Below are 26491 nucleotides of genomic sequence, written 5' to 3' on the forward strand. Positions count from 1 at the left end.
TGCACTTATCCAATTCACCCATCGGACGCGAGAGCTTTCGTCCCCGTCTCCCTCTCGAAGCCTTCCTTAGGGGTCAACGAAACTAACCGTTTCTTTGCCGTTTTTTCTTCATTTCGAGTTTGTTTTAGCTCTGCGTGAAAGCTCAAGCTCGTCGTTTGTTGGTGTTTCGATCGATTGCGGTTCGCTTCTGGGCGCGCTTGGTTCGGGATTCAAACTGTGACATCCGTTTGGGGTGGGATGAAATGTTTTGGTGGGATTCGCTGGACGATACGATAATTGACACTATCCGGATATTTTCGGTGGTTGATGTGCTTCCAACAAGCGATCATAGCGTAGGCTCTTTTCCAACATCGGGAAACATAACCCAGGGCAGTATCATTGACCACAGAAAAATGACCTTCGCCGGAAGCTGTCACGAGCTCCAACCGGACCAATTTTGTGTCGACGGTGGACGGCCGAGGGTTGAAACGGTACTTTGGCTGGCTTCTTCGTGGTAGTGTCCGAATGCACAAGAGCAGGATTTATTTACTTTTCTGACTTGCTTGGATTCGAGGGCTTTTGTTTCACTGCCTAATGACGCCAGCAAATATGAGTCCACAATGAAGCAGACGAGAGTGCAATTAAGCTAAATAGAATTGCATTTATTTGTTTCACCGCTGAATCGGTAGAAATTGAAGCTATGAGAAAGATTTTGTTCTTACGTTGAAGATTCTTGAACTGGTACATCCGAGATATGCATCTAGATGATGCTATTTTTAGAACCTTATCAAGGTGATCTAGATTATCTCTCGAACCTCTGACAACAATTGTCCATGCTCCAAACCCTTCTACCATTTCGGCCCAAATGTAAATAACCTCCCAAAAAAAGCAGGTGATGCGAATCACCTTCAACACGCAAGGCAAACATCAAAATATCACTCGCTAGGTTTGCGTTCTTCGCTAACCACCTTCCCGACTCTCGGATCGTACGTGAGTAGTGTGTCCCGCTGCGTATCAAATGCGACATGTGCTCGATAACGACATTCACCGGAAAAGTAGGTCGTGGAATATAACGGAATCGTAGCCCGGCAGGCTGCCACTGGATGACGGTGGCCTTTCCTTTCTGTGTGTAGTTTCTGATTCTTTCTCCGCGTGTTCCGCGCTCTCTTTTGCTAGCATTATTTTCTTCTCCTGCCAAGAGTAGGTGATCGTTCTGCTGCTTACGTATTTAATTTCACAAATGCTGCTTCGCGGTTTTGTTTGCCAATCCCCGCGCGATTAATCATCGCGAGCTGTCCATTCTTGCATGATGGGCATCATTTTTTGTACTACTCAGAGAAAGTCGTGCGGACGTGATGGCGGCGATGCTGATTGCAGACGGTAGAAGAGTGCTCTAGACAGACCCGATGTAGATTATTCTTAACAATACTCATTATCCCGCAAGTTCTACCCACCCCCAGGAACCCTCTCTCCGCAAGGCTGTCAACGCTGCTTGTACGACATCATAAGATTATTTTGAACACGGCCGCACCGGTACACACGGAGTCAGATTCGGACGGCGGACTGATTTGGGGTTGTGGCACGCTCCAAGGTTTCCATGTTTTTCTTTTCAAAGAAACGACAAAAAAAAACACTGATCACACAGCGCGAATCGAGTAGAATATGGCTTTTATTTGGCACAATGGCATCAATAAATAAACAGCAATAGAATAGGGTTGCCCTATTAGCACAAAAGCTCCCCAACAAAGCTCGCGTGTCGCTCGAGCTGCGGGAGATCATCTTCCGATCCTCTCTTAACCACACTTAACCTATCAGAGCTCTAATCACTAATAAAAAAAATGTCTGCCACGATCATGGCTGCACAAACTGACAGACACCGTAGCTGTCTCGCTTCCGGTCCGGGCCACACTGCTCCTGTGCGCCGAGTAGCCGCAGCTCGTCCCAGTCACCGTCCAGTGTGTCGGCATCGTTCTGCTCCAGATCGTCGTAGCGGTATTCGCTGTCCGGCTGTAGCTGCAACTGCGTCATGTCGACGTCGGAGCGCAACGGCTCGTACTCTAGGCTGTCGAAGGAGGAAGGTGGAGGAGGATGGTGAGAATAGACGATCATCCCGTTGTCACCGTCGATACCGTCCCGTTCCGGTTCGGCAGCACTGCCGGCAGCGTCGTAGCTTCGGCGAAGCAGTAGCAGGGAGTTGGTTCCGTCCCGTGGTGGATTGTAGTCCCCGACACCAGGAAGGATGTAATTGTTAGTGGCACTACTACTACCGGTGGCTACTAGCAGGGTGTTAGTGTTGGGATACCCGCCGACCCGCAAGGCCCGCCCGAACCACTGCGGATGGGGATAGTTACCTGACGCGGCCGGGAAGCGAACCAAGCGGCTCGACGTCGCCGGCTCCACACTGAACGTGAACGATGACTTGCGGCCGGGTGCACCGAGCGAACCTCCCAGGTTGGTATCGGCTCCATCCACGCTGCGCGCACTGCTCGACAGATCCACCTTGTACGGTGTGCGGCCCTCGATGAACTCCTCCGTCTCGAGCTGTCCCGATCGTTGGTTGTTCTCGTCCAGCACGATCACCTCGGGCGTTACCTGTGCGATCTTCTTCTGGACACCGTGGACCTTGTTGTTTTTGCGCCTGTGGGACGCTTTGCGGGTTTGATGGGCGTCCTTCTTCTGTGCCGAGCGGGTCAACAGATCCAGCAGCGATGCACCGGACGACGAGCCGGACGGGACGACCACGATGACGAAGTTTTCCAGATCGGCACGAATGTTGTACTTGCCTTCCTGGCGCTGATCGAACGTGATCACTTTGCGGGGAGGCTTTGTCGTGGGCACGGTCAGTTCAACGCTCACCGTAGTACTTGGAGCTTTCGTCGTGGAGGAGGTCGTCGTCGACACTGTGGAAGATTCGCTCGCTGCAGTCACCGTCGTCGATGCTGATGTTGTTGGGACGGACGTGGTGGAATCGCTTTCCGTTGGCTTTGTTTCACTTGCAACTGTGCTCGGGGCATCGTTCGAAGGTTCATCATTACTGACCGGAAGTTTCACGGGAGTTGGAACGGTTTCTCCCGCAGCAGGAGCTTCACCAGCTGGAGGTTTCGTTTCCGGCTCCGCAACAGTTGTAATCACGTTGGCAGCCTCATCTTTTCTTACGGTAGGCCCGGCGGAAACGAGTGTCACCATCGCTACGAACAACAACAGTGCGTGCGTGAATCGTAGCATCTTCGTAGTCAATGTGAAGGTTCACTGCTCTCCAATAGCGATCCCAAACTTTCGGAATTAATTCTTGCTGAGCTCTTTTCTGGTTCAAGTTCAACGCGCGACTGCTCGGCACAATTCTCATCCCCAGCTAGCTCAGCCCAGCGCCAACTTGGAAGACTTGAGCGACGACTCCACCGGGAGAGGCTTTTTTTGTTTTGGGGGATGTAAAAGCGTGGGGATAAGCCCGTGGGAGAGTACTACGCAACGCAAGCAGAGAATACGAGAGGAATCCAAGAGAAATCACTGAAGAGGACTGCGATCGTGAGCGATCGTCTAAAAGAGCAAGAGAATCCGCAAGCAAGAAGAATACAGTATAGTAAACAAACAGCAAGTAAGGGTAAGGTTTGGAGGGTAGTTTACGAACGAACTGGGGGATGAAAACCTAATCGGGATGGGAGAGGATTCCTCTTTGCTTTACGTGCATTGAACGTTGCATGTTGTTTAGATTGTTGCATTTCTTATCATGTTGTGCGTCTAAAATTGGAAATTTATTGATATTTCGCAAAAAAAGAGGATTATTTAAAGTGCCAAATTTAATTTCGCAAATAGATAAAGGACTAATATAACATGTGAGGATACAGTACAACACTATACTTAATGCGTTAACAAATGATCGTTGATCTCAAGTGATCTCACACTTAGAGTGATCCCAATATTCTACTTCGAATCAAACGATCTACAATTAGCATATCACTTTCACAAGCAGTGTGTCCTCTTCCAGGCAACCAGCGATGAGTGAAAACATTCGTAGACTTTCACGACCGATGCAGACCAGCTATGGTAAAAAAAAGCAATGCATCAGAATCATGCCCTTGTTCGGGCGGCATGTTGGAGTACCGGTGAACGGGAATTGGCAGAATCGCCCTAGAACAACATAACGGCATCGCTGATCGGACTTAATTATGAGCGCAAAGACTACGGGACAAACTGGTTGCCGATGGCTGATGGCCAGAATGGAAAGCTACCGTCTTCAGCGTTATTACCAGCAAGGACTGTATCATGAGTACTTTTTAGAAGTTCAAGTAGTTCAAAATTCTTGAGGTAGTTATTAAAAACTACTACACTAATTTACTTACTTAGAAGCCTTTTCAGCTTGTTCACACTTGTATCACGAAATTATAAAATTTATATTTTATAATTTCAAAATATCAAGATCAAAATATTGGCGATAAGCAGATATCAACTATGATCTTGATCGCATATTAACACCGTTTTGCTTCAACCTTCAGCAGTGTTTGCAATTCTCTGCTAAATATTAATCACTTCGCAGTCTTGGCAAGCAGCTGAAGGCCTCGATATCGTCTCACAGTCTAGAGCGGATTGGTCTGCAATATCACAGCTTTTCTGGGGGACCTATCTACGCCTATATTACTTTTGAGCCTACCACGTGTTCTCTGTCCATGTGGAGCACGTAAAAACGACTTTACGGTTTGGGTTGTCCGATGACTTCTTCCTCTCGAACATGCGACACTAAGAGGAATTTACTCATGCTGTAGTAGTATGATCTTTCTGGCAGGTGCGATCACCTATCTGTACATCACCCATGCATAGTTCGAGGTATACAATAGTGATGGGCACTACGGAGCGCACCCACGGCTATGGAACAACCTCCGACCCAACGGTTCCGTAATCGGCTCCGATTTCAAAGTTTCGTAGCTAGATCCGAAGCTGTGGGTGCTTAATCATTGGGTCGGGGTCGTCGGTTTTGAGCATGATCCAGAGCTGAGGTTTCGGAACCGTGGTTGTGGAAACTTGGTTTCGGAATTGGCTACGGAGCCGTGGTTGCAGAACCAGCTCCACTTAATTCTGAAGCCGGTTGAAGCTGGTACCGTACACTACACTCACAAAAAAGTTTTCTTTAAATAATTATTCACTTTTATTGACTTTCAATAATGGACAATAAACATACACACGGAAACTGTGTTGATTTGACAACAAAATGTGCCTGCATTATGGCTTGATGTAATTTCTAGCACTTAATTAAAGCCAGTTGGAACACAAAACGTGATTTAATTTGAAGCCATCCAGACAGTTTTGTTTGTGTTACTTTCTTCACATAATCACTGCATAAAGGTGTGATGTATTGTTTTCCGAAATTAATATTTACGTTACGTTCTTGTTTTTGTGAATATTATAGCCCCGTTGTGTTGATTTGTCCCTTTTGTGAGTATCAATTTGTATACGATTAATGATTTGCACTTCACATCGCAAACTATTCCATTCTCATAACACTGGAATTTGTGATAGCTTTGCTCCTTTTTTTTTCAAATCGTCCACACCAAACACGTTGCCGTACAAAGGAAGCGTAACATAAGTTTAATTACAATAAGAGCAGTTAATAAATTACAGTCAGGCTTTCACACGACACTTTACCCAAGCTAGCCTCACACTACATCAATTATTACCTTTAGATAGCCTGGTTTCGAAACGAATGCTTTTGCAACAATCAATTTTACTTGATTTACTATAAAGCAAACAGATAACATATGGCACTGTTTTGTTAGAGAGAACTGGAGCGGTGCATGTATGGTGCTGTGAGGAAAAAATAAAAATTAATCTGTGCAATGCTGACGACTAATTCTACTGCCCCCGCATGTGAGGGAATCGATGGAGCTTCCGCTTGTTTGGTTTCAATGCATCACGGTTTTATTTCACTGTATCCTTACTTCTATATAGCTGCGTGTTAGTGGCGCATTACTGAAAAAGCCCGAACAAAATGGCTTTATTGCTGCGTACTATATGGCTTAATAACAGACACCAAATCTTTGAATACTTAAACTGTAATATCAACATAACAAGAAGAAGGGGCGTCTAATGATGTGAAGGGAAAGGAAACTGTTCAATCTAACGCGCAGCACACGAACTTGCTGTCATCTACTCGTTATTGTCGTTTACTTTTCCTTCCGGGAACTGTTAACATTTGTGTGGGTGTGTGTACCACAACGAGATCGCTGTTACTGTTGCAAGCAGGCACCAATTTGCCACAATTCGGTTTTCTCTCAACCAACTTCCGTTACAAACAAATTATTACACCGGAAACGATCGCATTTTTTTCCTATGCCAGTGCACTACTCGTTTCGTTCTTTTTTGTTTTCCTGAATGAATTGCCACGATTATAAAATGCAAAAATCGCGCCAATGATGCAAAATACTCTATACAAATATGTCACGGCACAAAAATTACGTCAATATGCATGCATTTTTAGCAGTGTCTCCGCATGCGATCGCAATCCTCTAGCGATCAGCTGGCATAGCGCGTTTAATTCTTTGATCCGTCGCAATACAGTACATAACAGAACAAAAGGGGCTACTAGTTTTTTGAGAATAACTGGAAAAGTTGAGGCGATAGGTAAAAGCGATGTTCTACAAAGATGTAGAGAATACAAAAATACATTTATTTACATATTTTTATATTTTTACGCAAACTATTACATATTTTATACTGGGATGCAAACAGCTACAAGTATCACAACTAAATAGAGTCATTTACAAAAATCCATTATTTTTTAATATAAATCATTTTAAAATTTGGTAAAAAATATAGGTAATAAAAGAAGTTTCCGGATAGTGTAAAAACCAACTTTTGTTGTATCTTTTTGAGATATGTATTGCTGTAAATGCGTCGTGAAAAGTCAAAAACCAAAGTTTAAAATATATAAAAGGCTCTATATAATAAGGAAGATCAAAAATACTGTTGTCAGATTTTCCCTACGGCCTGCGGAAGCGCCGCACACCCTGCCTCTGCTGATTTACATATAAAATAATGGATTTTTGTAAGTGGCTCTTTAACTATGATACTTGAAGCTTTTTTCAACCAAGTATAAAAATATGTAATCTGTGTTGCGTAAAAATATGAAAAAAATGTGAATGAAGTTTTTATACAACTTCTCAGAACTTCTCTTCAACTTTGCAGAACATCATAATTTTAGTTATACCTTCAACTTTTCCAGTTTTTCTCAAAAAACTCGGTGATTGTTTTGTTCTGTCACTGTTCTGTATAGCGATGTAAGTTAGCTTATTTTTCCATCCGGTCAGGGTGTAAACACCTGAGCCCGCCCGGGGAGGGATGCGCCGTGGAACACATACATACACGCACACACTAATACGCCAGATTAGTTTGTTAACGTAATAGATTTTCTTTTTTCCTTACACGGCCACTAATATGTACAGAGAGAAATGCATTGTAGTATACGATTAGATAATGTAAAATGTAGTTAGTAACTGTGAAATACAACTTGGCATTTCAAAACGGAGAGCATTATGTATAAGGAAGAGCAAAGCGAAGGTTAGACATTAAATTACTTCTTTGGATGCGTATTTGTGTGTGTGTCTGTTAGGTGCTACGATATAACTATGGAATCATCAGTTTCCGTGTCCTTTTTGCTGATGAGTCTGTGTGTATGTGATGTCGAGACAGAATACTAGTAGAAGCGTTACAGTTTTCTAAGTAGTAAAATTGTGAGGTATGTAGTTATGGGAGAGATAAATATACCAGCATGATATATCGTGGCCATTAAGATAGGGCCACCACTTTTTCCTAATACCCTTTTGCCTCTTTCGATATGGTCGAATGGCCCCGTTTGACGCTACGCGATTTTTCTAGGCCAATGTGTGTGTGTATTGACTGGATTCAAAGGGACTGTCTGTATCACTTTAAACTAGGCGTTACAATTCCATTTTAAAAGGAGCAGCGGCGAATAACGACTCTCCTGCAAAGCTACAGTCGTGCAGATTGGTCGTTAAGATCGCTAAAGCATTGTATAATCGTGATGGCATTCTAGCTACTTTGCACCTCAAACGTGGTGATAAAAGTACTTAAAAGCGTACTTGCTTCAAACTCGATGCGATGTCCTCTCAGGAACAACACATTGGGGTTGTCTGTACAACTGCACGGTACAGAGCGTTTAACAAATAACCGACTTTAAATAACGCGCGATGTTTCGGTGAACATCCGAAAACAACGCTTGATGAAGAAGAAGTGTCCACAAAAATTGACGTTGCACTGGATCGAGCTAGACAGCGTACAGGAGTGTTTCCTATTCTTTGGATTCTTCCGGCTTTGTCACCATGAAGCAGCGTCGATTGAAGTGTTTGCACATTTGTTGAACCTGTTAGCGCGTAAATCGTGTATTATTATCGAATTAGGCAAAACATTAAAGATTTATTTATTTAAAAAACTCACCACACCAGATCCATAATGCCAATGTGCTAGGGAAGATCCAATCACAAGCAAATACAATATCGGCCTTTCCAACAGTGGCATAGTGAGGCTCATAACGATTGCTGCACATAAAACACCCGTCAACCAGTTAAACGTTTCCGCCGTTGTGTTGGACATTTGGGATACAATTAATCGACACTGGAAAAAAGGTATGCATGATATTAAAACTCATTTCCACCGATTGACGAACAACGTCCTACTTACACTGATGTTACTAAAAATGGTACCCGTCATGATATAAACGGCCCGTGGATCACGATTCATGATATCGCCCGGCGAAACAAACACCCACAGCAAGCAGACGAACATAAAGCTACCATACGTGAATAGTGGCCGCATCGCTTCCTTCATGGTGCGCATCTTGCCGGTACGATCCTTGTACGATCGGTACATATTGTACACGACCATCGGCAGGTTCGACATGGCGCTAATGTGGAGGCAAAGTTCCATGAGCTGACCGGCCGAAAGGCCCCACGGTAGGGACACCTTCCACAGCTGATACCCAAACATCCACGTGGCTAGGTACATTAAAACGGAACCCTACCGGGAGAAAAGAGAGAACAAGATAGAAAGAACACGTGTTTTAGTATCCTGATGTTTGGTAAGTTGCCAATCATTGCACACTATGTAAAAATTGGTTTACTTCTTAAGGTTTAGTGCACATAAATGATTAATATATTTTTTTTAGGTTTTCATTTCATTTTCATAATCATTTTTCCGTTTTTCTGCTGATCTTGCGGAATACCGTGCTGAACCCAGAGCACCCAGAGTTGGCTTTTAAGGTCCGTTGCCATCCAAGAGACGAAAAAATACATGGAAAAGGCTCTGGAAAAATGCGTTACTGATGTGGGATTAAAATCAGTCAAAATCCATTCCAAAATCAGCTATACAATTTCGCCTTGAATCGGCAATGGACAAAGAAGTTCCGCCGATGATCAAAGACTATTCTAACGCTTCAGGAGGAACTTTATATTATGAAATGGATCCAATACAAGGAGCGTCGTGGGTTTCCCATCACAAAACACACTCTAATTTCTAGAGCAAAAGCGTTTCTCGGTAAAAATCTCCTCAAACTTATGTTGATAGCTTCAAACGCGGCCGTAATACCCGTAATTTCTGAAATCTCATTCTAGCAGATCAATCTGATGATGAAGTGTGAAATAAAGTGTTCAAAAATTAGTCATGGCAAGTGTGCAACCACCGTTTGGGTGTGTTTCAAAATCAATGTTGCTTAGCATAATGCAGATTTTTTCTGCCTGAATTAAAACTATTTTGTACTTTGCAATCGAAAATGTTAGGCCCTAGACATGGGTGGGCAATAATTGACATATGATCCTACTATAATTCTAAATGAGATACTCACCCACATACCCAAATCGTACCCCCAGGGCAAATACAGCACACCCGTATTGTACTTTTCCCAGTGCGATAGATAAAAATTGAAAAATATCGTCCACATGATGTAGTACATCCGTATCGGCGGTACCGACGTAGGTCCCCGTCCGAATATGCTGTACAGGCAGGCCGGTATGAAAAATGCCGAATACGAATCAAGCCCATGATCGAACAGTTCACCGAGCGGTCCGGATAGTTTGATCCTTCGGGCCTGCTTGCCATCGATACCGTCTAGCGTGTAGGCGAGAAAGATGTTAACGGCTGCCAGCGCCCAGAACCAGTTCGGTACCGGTGCAGTGTTTTCTAGATCCGTGCTCGCCCAAAATCCCCAATCGTACCAGGAGAGCATTACGAAATTGGCCACCGTAAACAGGAAGCCGGCAAACGTCATCAGGTTCGGTGCAATCCATTTTGGGAAGTACTGCAATAGAAACAAATGTCGTTAGTGAGGTGATATGGTTGCTTTTTTTTGCGTTCATTTCTGTAATCGGAGGCCACCTTTTGGGGACCTTATCAGCAAAAGAATAGGACAGTGTACCCCGAGGGTACGAAGGGGGCTTATGTATGATGCAATCTAAAATTACGCGTTGTTTCTTCCTATCGAAAACGACATTTTCGGCACCTTCTGCTTGAACGTTGTCTATCGTTTTTGAAGAAAACGATAAGACACCGACATACCGGACACGCCTAATCAATGATAAGGGCCAACGGTAAACCGGGACGGTCGATCTTACTACATCCATCGACTCATCCCCGGCATTCCTGAACCGTCTTAATAGTTACATTTAAATGGTAATAATCGATTTTTTTTATACAACTTACCTCTACGAGCCAATTCCAAAACGGATGCATAACATAAATACTGAGCGGTGATGTGTCCTTAGCATTGTACTGAAATAAAAAAAAAAGAAATTTTATGAATACGCTGGACCAAAGAGGAGCTCCCGTAACCCGGAACATATTAGTACTAGAGCTAGAGGCTTTTTTCAAGGACCTGCAAATAAATGCAGGAATTATCGACTAAAAATAGATCCAAACAGAAAACATAAAAGTACAGTCTTCGCCATTTGGTAGGGAAAAATATTTGGTCGATATCTTTGCTTGGTGTAAAATTGATTCGATTGTCCACACACAATTTTAGTTCACTTTGGCCATATCCTGTATCACTAAACTGTTCCTTGTACTTATGTAACGGGGGCAACCAGCGTGTCCTCTCACCTTGTAATTATCGAACCCGGCCAGATGCTCCTTGGTCAGGTAGGCGTCACTCATGGTAAACTAGTTGCACGCACGCACGCACGTTAACGTTAGCAGGGAGTTAATTAAAAAATCGTGCTTCACAATCAGCAACTTTTTTCCCTGGACCCGGTTTCGAACTCCCTTATTCTCTCCTTTGCACTTCAAAAGTTGGAAACAACACTCACTACCCGAATTCACGGCCGCGATTGCCTGTGTGGAGTGCGTGGCCGCGAGGTGCCAAATAATCGCTGCTGGTCAGCCCAGTTTTGCCGGCTGAACGCGCCGCGATGATCGATATACACTCGTTGGTACACGCTTACACACCGCACACGCTTCAACACCGTCCCGGCAAGTTACACATCGCAACCCGCGCTTCGGATGGATTTAGGTGGCCACTGGACGGGAACGGGGAAAAAACGCGGCCAATGTGGTGCGTACGCGAAAACCAGACAGCATGCAAATTGTTTCGATTTTTTTCTTTCTTTTCCAACCACCCTCCGAGACGGTTTTCTATTGTGTGCTTTCCTTCTTTGCGCTGTGCGTTGTTTGGGGGACGGCTAAGGATTGTTCTGACAGCTGTCAAACCGATGTTGGGCGGTAGTGTGCGTGCAGGCGTGCATTTATGATGGATTGTAGGAAATTTAGTATTTCATGGCTAGAATTGATAAACTTGTTAAGATATAATTTAATTTATTTCAAATCACTTCGATTCGCTTAGATTTTAATAGCGATTTAAAAAATCCATTGAAGGTCGATTTTTTCCACCGCCGCTTGATGTCACCGGTTTGTTTACATCGAACTGTCAAAACAGAAAACACACGTGCGGCACATTTCGCAGGAGCAGCAGCACAACAGCGATGCAGATAATTAAAAAATTGGTGTAAAAATACCGAAAAAGGCACGTATTTACGATGGTTAAATCAATAGTTAAAATGCCGCTCGTTGCGGATAAGAAGCTGGGATTGAAATCGCAGGTTGCAAAGTTCCGCAAGTACACAAAGCATCCGGAAAATTACTTGAAGTAAGTTCAGCTTTGCTTAAACATCGTCGTTTGCCGGATAAGAGTAAACATTTTTATTAATATATTATTGCTACAGGTTACAGAAACCGCTAGCTAAAAAGCTAAGATTGTTAGTCAAAGAAATATACGACCATGGAACGAAGAACCCGATCGTGGCGCACGAACAACCACTCCCGTACCTTGACGAGCTCGTCACGGAAAAAATGGATGATGAGCAAATATGGCAGCAGCTAGAGCTCAAGAATGACCATTTTATCGATCAGGATCTGAAGCAGTTTTTGGACGTTGTATCGAAGAACGAAAAACGTTTGCAACTTGCGTACAGTACGAAAGCCCCTTCACAGCATGGATCTGAGGAAGGTTCCGGCGAAGAGATGTCCGATGAATTGGACGAAGAAAACGGGATTGGTGGAGATGAAATGGATTCCGAGCAAGAGAACGCGCCAAATGGAAATGGAATGGATTCGGAAGAGGAAACAATGGTGAAGAAAGCAAAGAAACAGAAAAAGAAGGAAAAGAAACAATCCAAGGGCAAGAAATCGGTAGTGGACGATCGTTTCTTCAAGCTGGATGATATGGCTAGGTTCTTGGATGAGGAAGATGAACGTGAAAGGCGCAAGCAGTATGGATTGGCAGAGAAAAACCCGCTCATTGAGATTGATTATTTTGATGAGCAAACTGGACAGGTAGTGCTTTTAGTCCCTTTCGGACTGGAAGTGTTCTAGAAATTATAATCATTTGTTTCCCTTTATTGCACAGGACGATGACGATGGAGCTGAAATGAAATATGCCGATTTCTTCGATGATGAAGATGATAGTGAAGACGATGAGAATGAAGATGAAGACCAAGACGAAGAAGAAGATGCGGAAGAGGAGACTATTGAAGAAGAAGCTGACGAGGACGAGGAACAGAATAAAAGCAACAAGGAACCAAACCAGGACGAGAATGATCTCTCCGATGAAGCAGAAGTTGAACGCAATCGAAGGCTACGATTCGAAATCTACAAAGGAGATGGAGATTTTCCGACGTCGATGGAGGAAAGTCCTGCAAAGAAGACGATAATTGATCAACCCGAGTCGAGTGCTAGCGAAAGTGAGGACGAGAAAAATGAAGACAAAACCAATGGGCCCAAATCCTCGTACGAACTTCGGCAGGAAAGGCTCAAGGAGAAGATAACACAAATGGAATCGAAGTTGCTAAAGGAAAAACCGTGGCAGCTAAAGGGTGAAATATCGGCTGAAACACGACCGAAAAACTCGCTGCTCGAGGAGATTCTAGAGTACGAGCATACAACCCGTCCGGCGCCGGTGATAACGGAGGAAACGACGATGCGATTGGAAGATATCATTAAGCAGCGCATACGCAACAAAGCCTTTGATGATGTGGAGCGGAAGATACGTCCACCGGATAACCCTCGCGAGTACCGGAAGCAGCTGGTACTGGATGGGGAGAAGAGTAAGGAATCCTTGGCCAAGGTGTACGAACAGGATTATTTGAAACAGCTCGAGAAAGCGAATCCCGATGCCGATGGTAAGTTAATGAAGAATTTTTTTTTTTAGATTTTCGATTTTGATGATAAATTTAATACGTAATCTCAATTAGTTCAAGCGAACGAGGAGGAAGAGGAACCGAAAGAGCATAAAGAAATTCGCCAGATGATGAAAGCTGTTCTTGCCCAGCTGGACGCCCTCTCGAACTTCCACTACACACCACGCCCGGCCGCACCGGACCTAAAGATTCTTACCAACACGCCTGCCATCAGCATGGAAGAGGTGGCACCGGTCGCGACGAGCGATGCAAATCTACTGGCACCTGAGGAAGTACACCGACGGCCAAAGGGTGACGTCATGTCCAAGGAGGAACGCACCAAGACGGATCAGAACCGCGAACGCCGGTTGAAGAAACGCTTCCAGCAGACAAAGTTCCGCCGGGAAGCGGAACGAGAGCAGAAACAGCTCGAAAAGGCTGGAAGCAGCAGCTCCAAGCAGAACCGGGCACTGCAAACGTCTCTACTAAAGAAGGTGACGAAAGCGAAAAATGTACAACAAATGGTGGAAACATCGTCCGGACCGGCCAAGTCTTCCAGTGCGTTCTTCTCGCAGCTGCAGGATGAGGTTCGTTCGCAGGTTAAGGCGAAGACAGATGGCACGGTGAAAAAGAAAAAGAAAAATACGGACAATTTTATAGCCAGCAGCTTGAAGCTGTGAGCAAAACGTGTACAGAGGTACAGAAGATCAATAAACGGAAATCTTGTTTCTTAAGCAAACAAACTAGCAAAAGCTAATTATATTCTTTTCCTCATATCAATCGTTTTGCCTCACATCCTAAACACTGTAAACCATACCATAACGTTATGTCTTAATATGACCGAATGGTTATTTTTAAATGTCCGCCTGCATTTGCGTGTCGCTGAGGAGAATCTTTTCACCTGGTTTGAATGCAGGCATACCCAAATAGGGACAGGTCGCACAACGGAATGCATCTCCTAAATAGCACTGTAAATACATCAATTAAAAAAGAATATGTTGTAATGACTCCGTAGAACAAACGAACGCATTCTTTCGACTTACACTTCCACAGGAGGATTTGGTTGTCGTGTCGACAAGTGCTTTGCCTTTCGCTTCTGCATCCAGTTCTTCCGCTAGCCCACATGAACAATCTTTGCAGGCCTTTCTCTTACCGGTTGTACCACAAACTAAAACGGAATGATAATTATGTTTGTAATCAGGTAATATTTCAATTTTCTAATTACTACACATGATGAACTTTTGGACAAAAATTAAGATGATATAGATAGATATGGAATGATCATTCTACCAAAGTTTGTTAATTTTATATTTAGTAGAAGTATCGATCTCAGCTTTTTGAAAAGTGGAAATGAAGGTAGTCTTATATTATTGGAAAACACCGTAACTTTGAACTTACCTCGAAGCGATTCGGCCGACGGTTTGGCTTTATCTTCCTCATCCAGTAGTTCCTCATCATCGATACGTTCTTCCTCCTCATCATCGTCCAGCTTCCATACGGCAGCGACCTTCGATTTGTTCGCAAAGGACAGCTTCGATTTTGAACCAACTTCGTAGTCGGGTTTCTCACCGATGTACACTGCAAGCACAAATGAGGAACACCACGTACAAAACCATATCACAACCATTTCGTGGTTATGTGATAATGACTCCACTCTTTTTAGCTAAAGATCGTTTATCGTTTACCATTATTGTCCGATGCCACAATGTTGATAAATCCCGCCAGCAGTAGATTAGAACGTGCCTGCTCAACACTCGCTGCTGAATCATCCCGGAATACAACTTTACCCTTGGGCTTCAGCAACTTTACCAGCAGCGTTACAAGTTTTGTGTTTGAGGTAGATACTTGTGCCAGAATTACATCAAATTGTGAATTTCCATATTCGGCTTGGGTGAGGAGAAATGGGGGAGAAACAGATCAATGCAAAGTTTGTGCAAGCAGTAGAGCGCGCACATAGAAATTACGTTCCAGAACTTACCAAGCTGCAGACGGTCAACATTTTCCACATTCACCTGCACATTGGGAATGGATTTGATTTCGTTCACTTCCTTTTCGATTTCTGGCCCAACGCTACCGCTCCACAGGTAAAGGACGTGATTATTTTCCTGTACAAAATTCATCTTTCGGAGCGTTTGCAAGTGCAAATTGTGCTTCTCTTGTTCTTGAATGGAATCAACAATAATTCGTCGTTCGACGATATTTTTGACATTTACAGCAAGATCGATCGACGAACGAAGTACAATCGATTAGTTTCATCGAGACATTTGAAATCATTGTTATTTTTTCATGTTTTACATATAATTCAAATCGTAATTTTGAAAGATTTGATCATCAAAAAAAATCTGATTTTTTTAAGAAATACATTACGTTTATTTCCTCATTTTTTCTGATTTTCGAATTTCTCAAACCTCTACACGTTTAATCGATTTTCAACCCCTTTCTTTTGACAGCTGCATTTTCACGTGGGGTAACCTTTTTTCTTTCAACGTCGCTCGATAGCAAAACAGAGTGTGTGCCGGAGTGTCGTACGATGGATTTCTAGCTGCGTGCAAAAGCACCGTCCACCGTCTGTACGATTTGTTGCTACCCGAGGAAGGCATAAAATGCTCCCAGTGTGTTGGCCCACCCAGTGTAATGCATAAATTCCTCGCCAACGGGCGATTATGGTGCGACCTAGTGCGTCAAACCGGGCCCAGAATAAGCGGTCGTCCTCCGTTTGCTTTCTGCACTCGGCTGGTAAGTAGAATGGGGATGAGAGTGCGCCGTGCGTGATGTTGTTTTGATTGTGTAATCAATCGATGAGCCCTTCTTCTCGTGTGACGAAATTACCTTGAGCAAGGTTTTGGCCACTATTTTGAAGTCTTTTTTTTTTGTTTGTGTTTATGTCTATATTTATTTTCCTAACAGGACACCACTGGCACAACATCGAGTGCGGTACACCTGTGTGCTATCCGAGAGCGACATAGCGGAAGCAATGACACCGATTCCGCACAGTTTAGTAGCGATGCAACAAAAACGTCTCCAGTGCATCGGCCGGTGGCCATACCATTGGCTGTCCCACTGTCCGTAGTACCGCCGGTAGTGGACGCGAAAGCGTTAGTTAGTGAAATTAGTAAATCGGTTGGATTGCCGGCGGGAAGTACGTTTAGGAAAAGTGGGAAAATTTTCAGTGAAGATGGCACGAAGGAACCCGTGGTTGCCTCCGTAACGTCACTTCCTGGCTTTAGTCGGTTGATTTATCACTATCTAATGTTATCCAAGATCCGCTTGACGTGTAAGTGAGCAATTGTAAATGCAATGTACATCGTAGTAATGCACACACTGCTATCATTTCAGCCCTTGTGGTGTTGACCGCGATGGCCGGATATGCGATGGCACCGGGATCGTTCGAGCTGGGAACGTTTCTGCTTTGTTCCGCCGGTACGACACTCGTTTCCGGCGCGGCAAATTCCATCAATCAGGTCATTGAAACTTCGTTCGATGCACAAATGGCCCGCACGCGCAATCGTGTCCTCGTCAAAGGATATCTTTCGTAAGTATAAACGTTTTTGACAAATGTTTCAAATCATCAATCAATCTTTGCTCTCTTGCAGACGAATGCACGCGGTCGGCTTTGCGCTCGGTGCTAGTACGGTCGGATGCAGTATGCTATACTTTGGAGTGAACGAAATGACGGCATTACTGGGCGCCGCCAACCTTATACTTTACACCAGCATCTACACCCCAATGAAACGGTACAGTATTTTAAACACGTGGGTCGGATCGGTTGTCGGTGCTATTCCACCGCTAATGGGTTGGGCAGCTTGTACCGGCGGAGATCTCGGTGCCGGTGCGTGGATACTGGCCGGCTTGCTGTACTGTTGGCAGTTTCCCCACTTCAATGCACTGTCGTGGAATATTCGACCGGAATACCTGAAAGCTGGCTACAAAATGATGGCCAATTCCCATCCGGCCCTCTGTACACGTGTTTCGCTACGACATACCGGTTTTATTGCGGGTCTTTCCCTGCTTGCCCCTGTACTGGACGTCACGAACGTTTGGTTCGCACTGGAAACACTTCCACTGAATGCTTACTTTGCGTACCTTGCTTACGATTTCCATCAGAAAGCGGATAGCAAAAGCTCCCGCAAGTTGTTCCGCTTTTCGCTGCTACATTTGCCACTGCTGATGGCATTGTTTCTGCTGAACAAAAAGCATTGGCTGTTTAGGGAGGATGGTAAGAATGAGATGGTGGAACTGGATGGTGCCATGCCGACGGGTGTGTTTGTGAGTGGAAGTGGCGAGAAAGGCGAGGATGGTAGTGAATACCTGGTACCAAATATTGTGGCAGACATTGGTGCATCGACACCGTCCCCCGGAAGCATCAAGGCGATCGAGGATAGTTTACTATCGAACGTGGCCACTGTACTTCCTACGGCAGGCAAACAAAAGCTTTGAGCGAACGAAAGAGATGCGATTGTACAAAGGAAGCTAGATTTACGAAGTGATATAGTATCAATGATCAATAAAATGCCGTGAGAAAGGAAAACGGTTGTCTAAATTTTCAGTATTGAACAAAGTTCAATAAAGTACGAAATGGTAAAATTGTCGTCCACGCGACTCTTCGTAATTCAAATTTTGTTGCATTGCGCACAGTGTGCGGGTAGCCATGCGACATTAGCATTTTATATTATACTTTATTCTTTCTCTAAAATTAAGTTTTTGTTTTACAATGAAGAAGCAATATAACAAGTTACTGTCAGCCAAAAAAAACCATGCAATAAGTGCAGGCAAATCTATAAACACGAACTTATATTGCTCGATCAATGATATCTAGCACCAGCTATAAACCATACCCGATGTAAAACTCTTTTTTAGGTTAGAAAACAAATTAGTTTTTAATTCAGTGGCTCAGGAATACTAATTAGCTTTTCGTCAAACCAGATGAAAATAAAATAAACAATTAATTTTCTAAATTGCAATTATATTTTCTCCACACTGGTGCAGTCAGCGTCCACTATCCAAATGTTGTTGCCGAATGGGAAACGTCAATGTAAACGCCTTCGAAAGAATAATAGAAGCGTAGTGCGTGTGTATTTCTCTTTGCAAAAAGTGTAAACTAAGTAAAGTTTTATTCATTGTATATAGTAAGGATATTCCCGGTCGGCAGTATTGCCGCCTTTACAGTAGTTGAAACTTTATAGTCAGTACCCGCGGTAGAAAAAAAGATTATTCACTGCCGGTACAATCTCTGGTAAAAGCTTTGTATTTACCCCAAGCGCGAGTGTAATCCCTAGCTATGGCCGATCCGCTCAGTTTGCTGCGTCAATATAATATCAACAAGAAAGAAATCATCGAACGCGATGGTCAGATCATATTTGGTGAATTCAGCTGGCCGAAAAACGTAAAAACCAACTATCTCAAATATGGGTAAGCTTCGTGGGTGTGGAATGTCGCACTCTTCCCCGTTCTAGCACGCCCTCTCTGTTTGTTTACAGTTCCGGAAAGAAGGGTGCACCGAAAGAGTACTACACGCTCGAGTGTTTGCTGTACATACTTAAAAATGTTGGGCTGCAGCATTCGGTGTACGTTCGGCAGGCCGCCGCCGAGGATATACCGGCCGTCAACCGACCGGATCGTAAGGAGCTGCTGCAGTATCTTAATGGCGAAACGAACACCTGTGCAAGTATCGACAAAAGTGCCCCGTTGGAAATTCCGACGCAAATTAAACGGCCGGCCGAATCGGACGGACTGGACAGTTTGGCAAAGAAAGCTCGGTACGAGGACACACAGGTGCAGAAGGTGAAGGAACAGCTGGCGGCACGGTTAGATGTGAACAAGAAGGAAGCATCGGTAAACATAGATAACATTAAGTAAGTAAATGCGTCAATTGGGATCGTTTTTCTGTAAGCAATTTGTTTTAATATCCCGAACGATTGCAATTGACAGGTCGCTTTCGGAAACGATGTCGGTGGAGAAAATTGCTGCTATCAAGGCGAAACGTTTGGCTAACAAGAAGGTCACAATCAAACGTACCGACAATGACGATGCGATGGGCGTCGGGCCCGATCTGCGCGTCATTCTCGATTTTGACGTCGACTCGACGAAGGACATCGTTAGCCGCGAACGGCAATGGCGCACGAGAACGACCATCCTGCAAAGCAATGGCAAGATATTTGCCAAAAACATTTTCGCCATACTGCAGAGCATCAAAAACCGGGAGGAAGGTCGTGGCCGTCCGCAGGCACAGCCGGTCAAGCTGCCCGAACCACCCCGTGTCAATCGTCCGCAACCACAACCGACACAGTACAATCGTTACGATCAGGAACGGTTCAATAGGCAGAAGGAGGAGACGGAAGGTTTCAAGATCGATACGATGGGTACGTACCACGGTATGTCGCTGAAGCTCGTGACGCAGGGATCGGCCGGCCAGAATAAGGCGCAGCAAAACAGTCTCAACAATAATAACAGCACCAGCAATAATAATCTGTCGGCGGCGGCCGGTATGCCTCCGGGCCGACCGAAGGAACTGATCCCAACGGCACAGGCACGACTGTTGGCACAGAATGCGGCCAACAAGCGGACCTCACGGACACCGATCATTATCATACCGGCGGCAACGACCAGCTTGATTACGATGTACAATGCGCGCGATGTCCTGCAAGATCTGAAGTACGTGGCTCGGTGGATGCGAATGGAAGCACGATTCTTAGTAGGTACATGGTGATTGATTCATTCATTTTTGTTGTTTTAGGTTTGTCACTACGGACGAGAAGAAGAGAGGCGGATGTTCGCGCGAAAACGAAGTACTGATCCAGCGACAGAAGGCGGGCAACTTGACCGTACCGTACCGTGTGATAGACAATCCCTCGAAGCTGACGGCGCACGATTGGAACCGGGTGGTGGCCGTGTTCGTGATGGGACCGGCGTGGCAGTTTAAGGGCTGGCCGTGGGATGGCAATCCGGTTGAGATATTTTCGAAAAGTAGCTATCCTTCCAGCAACGCCCCTTATCGCCCAAAGAAAATGCTAATGAACACTCTCTTTCAGTTGCTGCCTTTCATCTACGGTACGACGATCTCAAGCTGGACGCGAACGTAGCGAAATGGGCTGTGACGGTGCTGAACATTTCGAGAACGAAGCGCCATCTGGACAAAGCGTGCCTGATGGCGTTCTGGGAGAAGCTGGACCTCTATATGACCAAGTACAAACCGGACCTTCGATTCTGAGCGATCTAAAACAGCACTGAGCACTACTAGCGCACGAAAGCGGGGATTGTCCTACAAAATCTGCAATTCAACTTTCGAACTGGAACAGCGCAATAAAAAACAATAGGAATTATTTTTTAAACCTCAACCGGCACATGGTTGCGATTTGATTTTTGCCGAAAGAATTTAATTACTGCTCACAAAATATCAAACTGTTGAATTCGATTTCATAGCGAGAAAAATTCACAAACACTCTTTAGACCCTGAAATTTTTGGTTTTGGATTCTTCTGTGGCCCACAGCCTTAAACAGCGTGAAGAGCGCGAATCGTTCGCATTCGGGACAAAGAATAAAGTATGACAAATCGAGCGTAAGCAATTTCACGACGGCAGTACTCGTCTCGATAAACATTTGATAAATCTAACCCAAAAGCTGGCGGGATTAAGCCGAAGGTGATTAAGATATCGGACAGGACGACGTACAATAGCAAAAGCGTACAGATAAAGCGATCGATATGGGGATATCTTTTCCCCCCAAGTTTGCAATTTTTGTGCCGATCCGTGCCGTCGAATGTGAATGAAGCGAACAGAGCCGTTTGTGGCGCATTGGCGAAAACCCGGTAGTGATTGTGTCCCTTTGTGTACCAAATAAAGCGGAAAAGAGATCATTTTTTGGTGGAAAACGATAGATCAGCCATCAAAAAAATGCATGCCTCCCGTAAGGCACTCAACATGATCAAGTATCTGATCTTGATGTTAACGTTTATGTGTGTTGTAAGTATATGTGTTGGAGTGCAAAAATTGAACAAATAATGATTCGTTTCTAACTTTTTATTTTTGTGTAGATGATTGAAATCATACAAATCGTCGTTGGGGCGGTGTTACATCGACTGTTCGCTACGTACACTGTCTTCATTGACAATGACTTCATCCGTGCGACTCACTTCCTGATAGCGGTCGGTATCGTGCTAGTGTTTCTATCCATTTTCGGTTTTGCTGGTATTATTTTTGAAAATGTGATAATGATATTTTTGGTCAGTATGGCGTGTGGTGGGCAAGTTTAAGTTTAAAAAATACATGACCGTTTTACCCTTTTTTATTCTACAGTATGCCGGAATGTTCAGTTTGGTAGTGATCCTTGAAATCATTCTCGCATCAGCCGCATTCTCAATGTATAACCGTGTGGATAGCATGCTTACCAGGCGGATGACCACTGGAATACAGCGCTTCCACACCGACAGGTTTATGCGTTCTAGTTTCAACCATATGCAAACGGAGGTTAGTATAAACGTGGAAAAAATATAATGACTAATTTTATTGACCATTTTTCCTTTCCCCCAACAAGATGAACTGCTGTGGCGTTCAATCGTACGTCGACTGGAGCAACTTTCATCCTAATCGTGACCTACCGAACTCCTGCTGTCGAAATTTTGAGGATGGTTGTATGCCACACGAACGTGGCTGCCATTCGCCTATGTCGGATTTTATTGGATCGCGCATACACATGATCGCAACCGGTACGACGATCATTATCGTGTTTCAAATCGTCTGTATCATAACAGCCATTATTATGGGTGCCCGTTTGTCATTGTACAAGAAGCGACTGAGGGAAGCCGGAATGAGTACGGGTCCTGTAACTGCTCCCGAGCCGATCATGACCGAGAAACCGAAATATTGATTGCAACGGGTTTTGCGGGGCTTTTAATGGTCCATTGATCGGGCATAGAGGTATGTGGTGTGGAGGTATAATCGAATAAATCAAATAAATTTCTAACCGCAGTACCAATGGTATTGGGAAATGGAGCTCTAAACGAAGGCTTCTGTTGTAATGATAAAATTGATAAATAATGTTGATTTAGTACCTTAGAGATAAAATTGTAGCACATCGGTGGCAAAGTGAGTAATTTGCGCGGGTAAATTAGCAAAATTCGACTACTAATAAACTATGCATCCAAAGATAAAATAAAATAAGTGTTTCTACTGAATACATATAACACACTTATATAATATAAGTCTAAGTTTTTACGTTTCAATAGAGTTTTCAGAAGATTTTTACTAGTTAATTACCCCTTTTGGGGAGATTTTTAGAAACCGGCAGTAGTAAACGGCTTAATTTAAATCAAAAACATCAACAACCCCAATGTCAGCCGTCTATTTGACACTACCAGAAGGCGATCTCACGCGTACATCAGCAAACGAGCTGTCACCGCTATTGCTTATCAAAATAGAAAAAAACGGAAATAATTTCTGTTTGTTCGTAAATACGTCATCCTACGTTCGGAACAAAAAAGGGAGCAAAATCATCTGTGTTTTTGAGTCATTTCCTGGCGAGTCTAGTGCTAAAGAACGTCACGAAGGCATAGTTAACTAATTGAACGAAATCGCACAATGTTTCGTACATCCGTGTTTGATAAAAGTTTGGGTAAGTAAAGGAACCTCGACACTTGGTGGGGGAGGGTACCATTAGCCACATCCAGGATGGGTTTATGAAAATGGAGCTTTTATTTATTTTTTGCACAAACGTTTCAGAGAATGCCACTAGTAACCTGAACCTGGAACCGGACTGGCAGGCAATACTGGTCATCTGTGACACCATCCGGCAGGGTGATGTTAAGTGAGTATAACCGTCTTACGATGGGGCTGAGCATGCCTAATAGCTACCATTACTTTTGTAGTGCCAAGTATGCGGTTCAGGCGCTGAAAAAGAAGATGCAATCCCCCAACCCGATCACGGCCATGTACGCACTGCTGGCGCTGGAAAGCATTGTCAAGAACTGCGGTACACCCGTGCACGACGAGATAGCGAACAAGGCAAACTGCGAAATGTTCCAGACTTTGGTCAACACTACCAAGCACGAGGAAGTGCGGGCAAAGATGCTCGAGCTAATACAGGCATGGGCGTACGCGTTCCGGTCCACCATAAAGTATCGCTCGATAAAGGTAAGCGAAAAAAAGGTTCTTTACTGTGTTTGTTTGCGCATCGGACGCGAGTTGACAGTTGTTTGTTGGCCGTCGAAGGCGAAACGGGTCTGCGGTCGTATTCGTGTGCAAGCAAGCTGCATTTCGCTACGGTCTGTGTTAGTGCTCAACGTAATTTGATTAGTGTGAATCATCAGTGAGGTTGAAAATGACGGTAGGCTTTATAGGAGAAAAGTTTTGTATTATGCATATTACTTATCGTTTTGGACGAAAAATTTAATAGATGAGGGTGCTGTTACTAGTTTGCGTTCTAATTTTGAAGATTTGGACCATTTAAAACGGATTGCACTCGATGGTAGGGAGTGAAACGCGACAACAAAGAACGAGAATACCGTAAAGTGCAGTGATAAAAATGTAGAAGATGTCGAATTTCCTTCTCTTGAAACGAACTAAGTGTTGTGCACTTCATAACAGAACGATAGGGCCACTAGTTTTTTGAGAATAATTTGAAATATTCAAAGAGATGAAGACTTGAAGAGATCAGTAAAACTAGTGGGACCCTATTGTTGTGTTACGTACTGTATTTGCACATTTTAAGGGTAGAAAAAATCACTACATTCATGTAGGAATTATTTCATTTTTCAAAAAAACGAACACATTTCTTTGTCCTATTTTATAAACATAGTCGTTGACATCATACATTGGTCAAATGTTTTCTTGCCATTTCTGTTAAATCTTTTCGTAATTGCTTTTTTCTTGTTCTACCAATAGGATACGATGAATATTCTGAAAACGGAAGGCCATAAGTTCCCCGAGCTGAAGGAAGCGGATGCAATGTTTTCTTCGGATATCGCACCCGATTGGGTGGATGGAGATGTGTGCCACCGTTGCCGATCGCAGTTTACGTTCACCGTGCGCAAACATCATTGCCGCAACTGTGGTCAGGTCTTTTGTGCTCAATGTTCGTCGAAGAACAGCACCCTGCCCAAGTTTGGCATCGAGAAGGAGGTACGCGTATGTGATGGATGTTACGCTCAACTTCAGCGACCGACGGCAACACTCACCAAGAAACCGACCGAGGAAGAAGATCTGCCGGCAGAATATCTGACCAGCTCGCTTGCCCAGCAGGCACAGGGTCCAGCACGCAAGACGGACGAAGAATTGCGGGAAGAGGAGGAACTCCAGCTCGCCCTTGCATTGAGCCAATCGGAAGCGGAAACGAAGCAACAAGTTCAGGCACGGCGTGTCACGTTTCACAAGGCTCCGGAATCACCGGAACCGCAAACTCCTCAGGCTCAAGTTAAACGAAGTCCCTCGCCAGTTGAGGAACCACCGTCCGATCCGGAACTGGCTCGCTACCTAAATCGCAACTACTGGGAGCAGCGGCAGGTGATGGATTCACCGGCTTCTCCATCGGCACCGAGCCCGATGCCGAGTCCGATGCCTTCGATGCAACCAAGCCTGCTGACCAAGAGCGCACCGGAAGATGCAGAAATTGATGAGTTCTCTAACATGATGAAAACGCAGGTGGAAATCTTTGTGAATCGTATGAAATCGAATTCGAGCCGTGGTCGGAGCATTTCGTGCGACAGCTCGGTACAAACGCTGTTCATGAATCTGACCTCACTGCATGCGCGGCTGCTGACGTTCATTAAGGACATGGACGACAAGCGTATGTGGTACGAGCAGCTGCAGGACAAGCTGACGCAGATAAAGGATTCGCGTGCAGCGCTGGATGTGTTGCGACAGGAGCATCAGGAGAAGTTGCAGCGGATTGCTGAGGAACAGGAACGTCAGCGACAGTTGCAGATGGCCCAGAAGCTGGAGATTATGAGAAAGAAGAAGCAGGAATATCTGCAATACCAGCGACAAGTGGCTTTGCAGCGCATTCAGGAGCAGGAACGTGAGATGCAAATGCGTCAGGAGCAGCAGAAGGCACAGTATCGTATGGGCACGGCATTCCCGTTCATGGCGCCTGGTCCGGCACCGGGTCAAGGACCGCAGGGATCGCCTGTGCATGTTGGAGGTATCCCTGGTGGGTATCCGGGACCGGGATATGGACCGTACGGTCCAATGCCTCCAACAAACGGTACACTTCCACACTATCAACAACAGCCGCAGCAGCAGCAGCAGCAACCACCGCAGCAAATGTTTTCACCTCAACATACCGGACAGTACGGAATGCCTGGTGCCACCGCTCCGGGTGCCGACGGCCAGGTGTCGATGCAGCAAGGCCCGATGCAACCACCACCCGGTGGACCTGGTATTATTCCTCCTGGGATGAATGTAATGCCTGGACAGGTGCCACCACCGGGTGCTATAAATATGCCGGGCGGAGGTCACATGCCGGGAGCACCGATGATGGGACCTCCACAACAACCGCAGCAACAGCCGCCGCCGCAGCAGCAACCACCACCACAACAACAATTACCACCACCAACTCAACAACAGGCCGGTTTAATGGGCGGAAATCCAATGCAACCGTCGAACGATCTGCAGCAACAACAGCAACAGGTTCCTCCTCCGGTTGCGCTGCCACCCGTAGTGCAGATTCCACCACCCGCACCGATGGTCTCTGCTCCGGAAGCAGCACCGGTTGTCGCTCCACCGCCGCAGCAAGCGCAACCTCCAGCCCCAAATCCTGAACCAGCTACAGCGGAATTAATTAGCTTCGATTAAAGAAAGGAAGGTAGACGAAGCAAGATGGAAAAGCCGTACAAGTGTGAAATATTACAAGCAAGT

The 26491-nt window shown here is 44.8% G+C and overlaps 8 protein-coding genes across 8 annotated transcripts; 5 read left to right on the plus strand and 3 right to left on the minus strand.

The window, feature by feature from the left end:
- Positions 1 to 1771: 1771 nt before the first annotated feature.
- Positions 1772 to 3234, minus strand: LOC126564667 (uncharacterized). The gene has a single exon (XM_050221754.1). The coding sequence runs from the start codon at positions 3202 to 3204 to the stop codon at positions 1831 to 1833; it is 1374 nt and encodes a 457-aa protein (XP_050077711.1). The 5' UTR covers positions 3205 to 3234; the 3' UTR covers positions 1772 to 1830.
- Positions 3235 to 8244: 5010 nt separating this feature from the next.
- Positions 8245 to 11204, minus strand: LOC126564840 (ethanolaminephosphotransferase 1). Its single transcript, XM_050221958.1, has 6 exons — positions 11077 to 11204; positions 10681 to 10749; positions 9827 to 10279; positions 8668 to 9003; positions 8425 to 8601; positions 8245 to 8350 (listed from the first exon to the last, which is right to left on the minus strand). The coding sequence occupies exons 1-6, from the start codon at positions 11128 to 11130 to the stop codon at positions 8279 to 8281; spliced, it is 1161 nt and encodes a 386-aa protein (XP_050077915.1). The 5' UTR covers positions 11131 to 11204; the 3' UTR covers positions 8245 to 8278.
- Positions 11205 to 12008: 804 nt separating this feature from the next.
- Positions 12009 to 14329, plus strand: LOC126564220 (U3 small nucleolar ribonucleoprotein protein MPP10). Its single transcript, XM_050221203.1, has 4 exons — positions 12009 to 12118; positions 12195 to 12804; positions 12878 to 13649; positions 13722 to 14329. The coding sequence occupies exons 1-4, from the start codon at positions 12009 to 12011 to the stop codon at positions 14324 to 14326; spliced, it is 2097 nt and encodes a 698-aa protein (XP_050077160.1). The 3' UTR covers positions 14327 to 14329.
- Positions 14330 to 14500: 171 nt separating this feature from the next.
- On the minus strand, positions 14501 to 15790 carry LOC126565266 (anamorsin homolog). Its single transcript, XM_050222430.1, has 5 exons — positions 15625 to 15790; positions 15332 to 15532; positions 15045 to 15224; positions 14690 to 14814; positions 14501 to 14614 (listed from the first exon to the last, which is right to left on the minus strand). The coding sequence occupies exons 1-5, from the start codon at positions 15764 to 15766 to the stop codon at positions 14501 to 14503; spliced, it is 762 nt and encodes a 253-aa protein (XP_050078387.1). The 5' UTR covers positions 15767 to 15790.
- A 437-nt stretch (positions 15791 to 16227) lies between these two features.
- Positions 16228 to 18174, plus strand: LOC126564550 (protoheme IX farnesyltransferase, mitochondrial). Its single transcript, XM_050221628.1, has 4 exons — positions 16228 to 16382; positions 16554 to 16920; positions 16983 to 17178; positions 17240 to 18174. Exons 1-4 carry the CDS (start codon positions 16281 to 16283, stop codon positions 18081 to 18083), a joined length of 1509 nt encoding a protein of 502 aa, XP_050077585.1. The 5' UTR covers positions 16228 to 16280; the 3' UTR covers positions 18084 to 18174.
- Positions 18175 to 18890: 716 nt separating this feature from the next.
- Positions 18891 to 20854, plus strand: LOC126564463 (parafibromin). The gene is made up of 5 exons (XM_050221526.1): positions 18891 to 19055; positions 19124 to 19498; positions 19575 to 20297; positions 20380 to 20609; positions 20675 to 20854. Exons 1-5 carry the CDS (start codon positions 18925 to 18927, stop codon positions 20851 to 20853), a joined length of 1638 nt encoding a protein of 545 aa, XP_050077483.1. The 5' UTR covers positions 18891 to 18924; the 3' UTR covers position 20854.
- A 681-nt stretch (positions 20855 to 21535) lies between these two features.
- On the plus strand, positions 21536 to 22508 carry LOC126565901 (tetraspanin-7-like). Its single transcript, XM_050223111.1, has 4 exons — positions 21536 to 21604; positions 21676 to 21864; positions 21938 to 22108; positions 22176 to 22508. Exons 1-4 carry the CDS (start codon positions 21536 to 21538, stop codon positions 22506 to 22508), a joined length of 762 nt encoding a protein of 253 aa, XP_050079068.1.
- Positions 22509 to 23209: 701 nt separating this feature from the next.
- On the plus strand, positions 23210 to 26431 carry LOC126564163 (hepatocyte growth factor-regulated tyrosine kinase substrate). Its single transcript, XM_050221118.1, has 4 exons — positions 23210 to 23252; positions 23360 to 23444; positions 23506 to 23770; positions 24521 to 26431. Exons 1-4 carry the CDS (start codon positions 23219 to 23221, stop codon positions 26426 to 26428), a joined length of 2292 nt encoding a protein of 763 aa, XP_050077075.1. The 5' UTR covers positions 23210 to 23218; the 3' UTR covers positions 26429 to 26431.
- Positions 26432 to 26491: the final 60 nt, after the last annotated feature.

This window comes from Anopheles maculipalpis, chromosome 3RL, assembly GCF_943734695.1.
Source record: "Anopheles maculipalpis chromosome 3RL, idAnoMacuDA_375_x, whole genome shotgun sequence".
Taxonomy (NCBI): domain Eukaryota; kingdom Metazoa; phylum Arthropoda; class Insecta; order Diptera; family Culicidae; genus Anopheles; species Anopheles maculipalpis.

Coding starts and splice junctions, on each gene's coding strand:
- LOC126564667 (XM_050221754.1), bottom strand. CDS start 3,204: ATGCTACGATTCACGCACGCACTGTTGTTGTTCGTAGCGATGGTGACA.
- LOC126564840 (XM_050221958.1), bottom strand. CDS start 11,130: ATGAGTGACGCCTACCTGACCAAGGAGCATCTGGCCGGGTTCGATAAT. Junction 10,750..11,076: donor CCGGGTTCGATAATTACAAG/GTGAGAGGACAC, acceptor TTTTTATTTCAG/TACAATGCTAAGGACACATC. Junction 8,351..8,424: donor GGCATTATGGATCTGGTGTG/GTGAGTTTTTTA, acceptor ACGCGCTAACAG/GTTCAACAAATGTGCAAACA.
- LOC126564220 (XM_050221203.1), top strand. CDS start 12,009: ATGGTTAAATCAATAGTTAAAATGCCGCTCGTTGCGGATAAGAAGCTG. Junction 12,119..12,194: donor CATCCGGAAAATTACTTGAA/GTAAGTTCAGCT, acceptor TTATTGCTACAG/GTTACAGAAACCGCTAGCTA. Junction 13,650..13,721: donor AGCGAATCCCGATGCCGATG/GTAAGTTAATGA, acceptor AATCTCAATTAG/TTCAAGCGAACGAGGAGGAA.
- LOC126565266 (XM_050222430.1), bottom strand. CDS start 15,766: ATGAATTTTGTACAGGAAAATAATCACGTCCTTTACCTGTGGAGCGGT. Junction 15,533..15,624: donor TGTTGACCGTCTGCAGCTTG/GTAAGTTCTGGA, acceptor TCCTCACCCAAG/CCGAATATGGAAATTCACAA. Junction 15,225..15,331: donor TGTGGCATCGGACAATAATG/GTAAACGATAAA, acceptor TTGTGCTTGCAG/TGTACATCGGTGAGAAACCC.
- LOC126564550 (XM_050221628.1), top strand. CDS start 16,281: ATGCATAAATTCCTCGCCAACGGGCGATTATGGTGCGACCTAGTGCGT. Junction 16,383..16,553: donor TTGCTTTCTGCACTCGGCTG/GTAAGTAGAATG, acceptor TTTTCCTAACAG/GACACCACTGGCACAACATC. Junction 17,179..17,239: donor CTCGTCAAAGGATATCTTTC/GTAAGTATAAAC, acceptor GCTCTCTTGCAG/ACGAATGCACGCGGTCGGCT.
- LOC126564463 (XM_050221526.1), top strand. CDS start 18,925: ATGGCCGATCCGCTCAGTTTGCTGCGTCAATATAATATCAACAAGAAA. Junction 19,056..19,123: donor ACCAACTATCTCAAATATGG/GTAAGCTTCGTG, acceptor GTTTGTTTACAG/TTCCGGAAAGAAGGGTGCAC. Junction 20,610..20,674: donor GGTTGAGATATTTTCGAAAA/GTAGCTATCCTT, acceptor ACTCTCTTTCAG/TTGCTGCCTTTCATCTACGG.
- LOC126565901 (XM_050223111.1), top strand. CDS start 21,536: ATGCATGCCTCCCGTAAGGCACTCAACATGATCAAGTATCTGATCTTG. Junction 21,605..21,675: donor TGTTAACGTTTATGTGTGTT/GTAAGTATATGT, acceptor ATTTTTGTGTAG/ATGATTGAAATCATACAAAT. Junction 22,109..22,175: donor TCAACCATATGCAAACGGAG/GTTAGTATAAAC, acceptor TCCCCCAACAAG/ATGAACTGCTGTGGCGTTCA.
- LOC126564163 (XM_050221118.1), top strand. CDS start 23,219: ATGTTTCGTACATCCGTGTTTGATAAAAGTTTGG. Junction 23,253..23,359: donor CGTGTTTGATAAAAGTTTGG/GTAAGTAAAGGA, acceptor CAAACGTTTCAG/AGAATGCCACTAGTAACCTG. Junction 23,445..23,505: donor ATCCGGCAGGGTGATGTTAA/GTGAGTATAACC, acceptor TTACTTTTGTAG/TGCCAAGTATGCGGTTCAGG.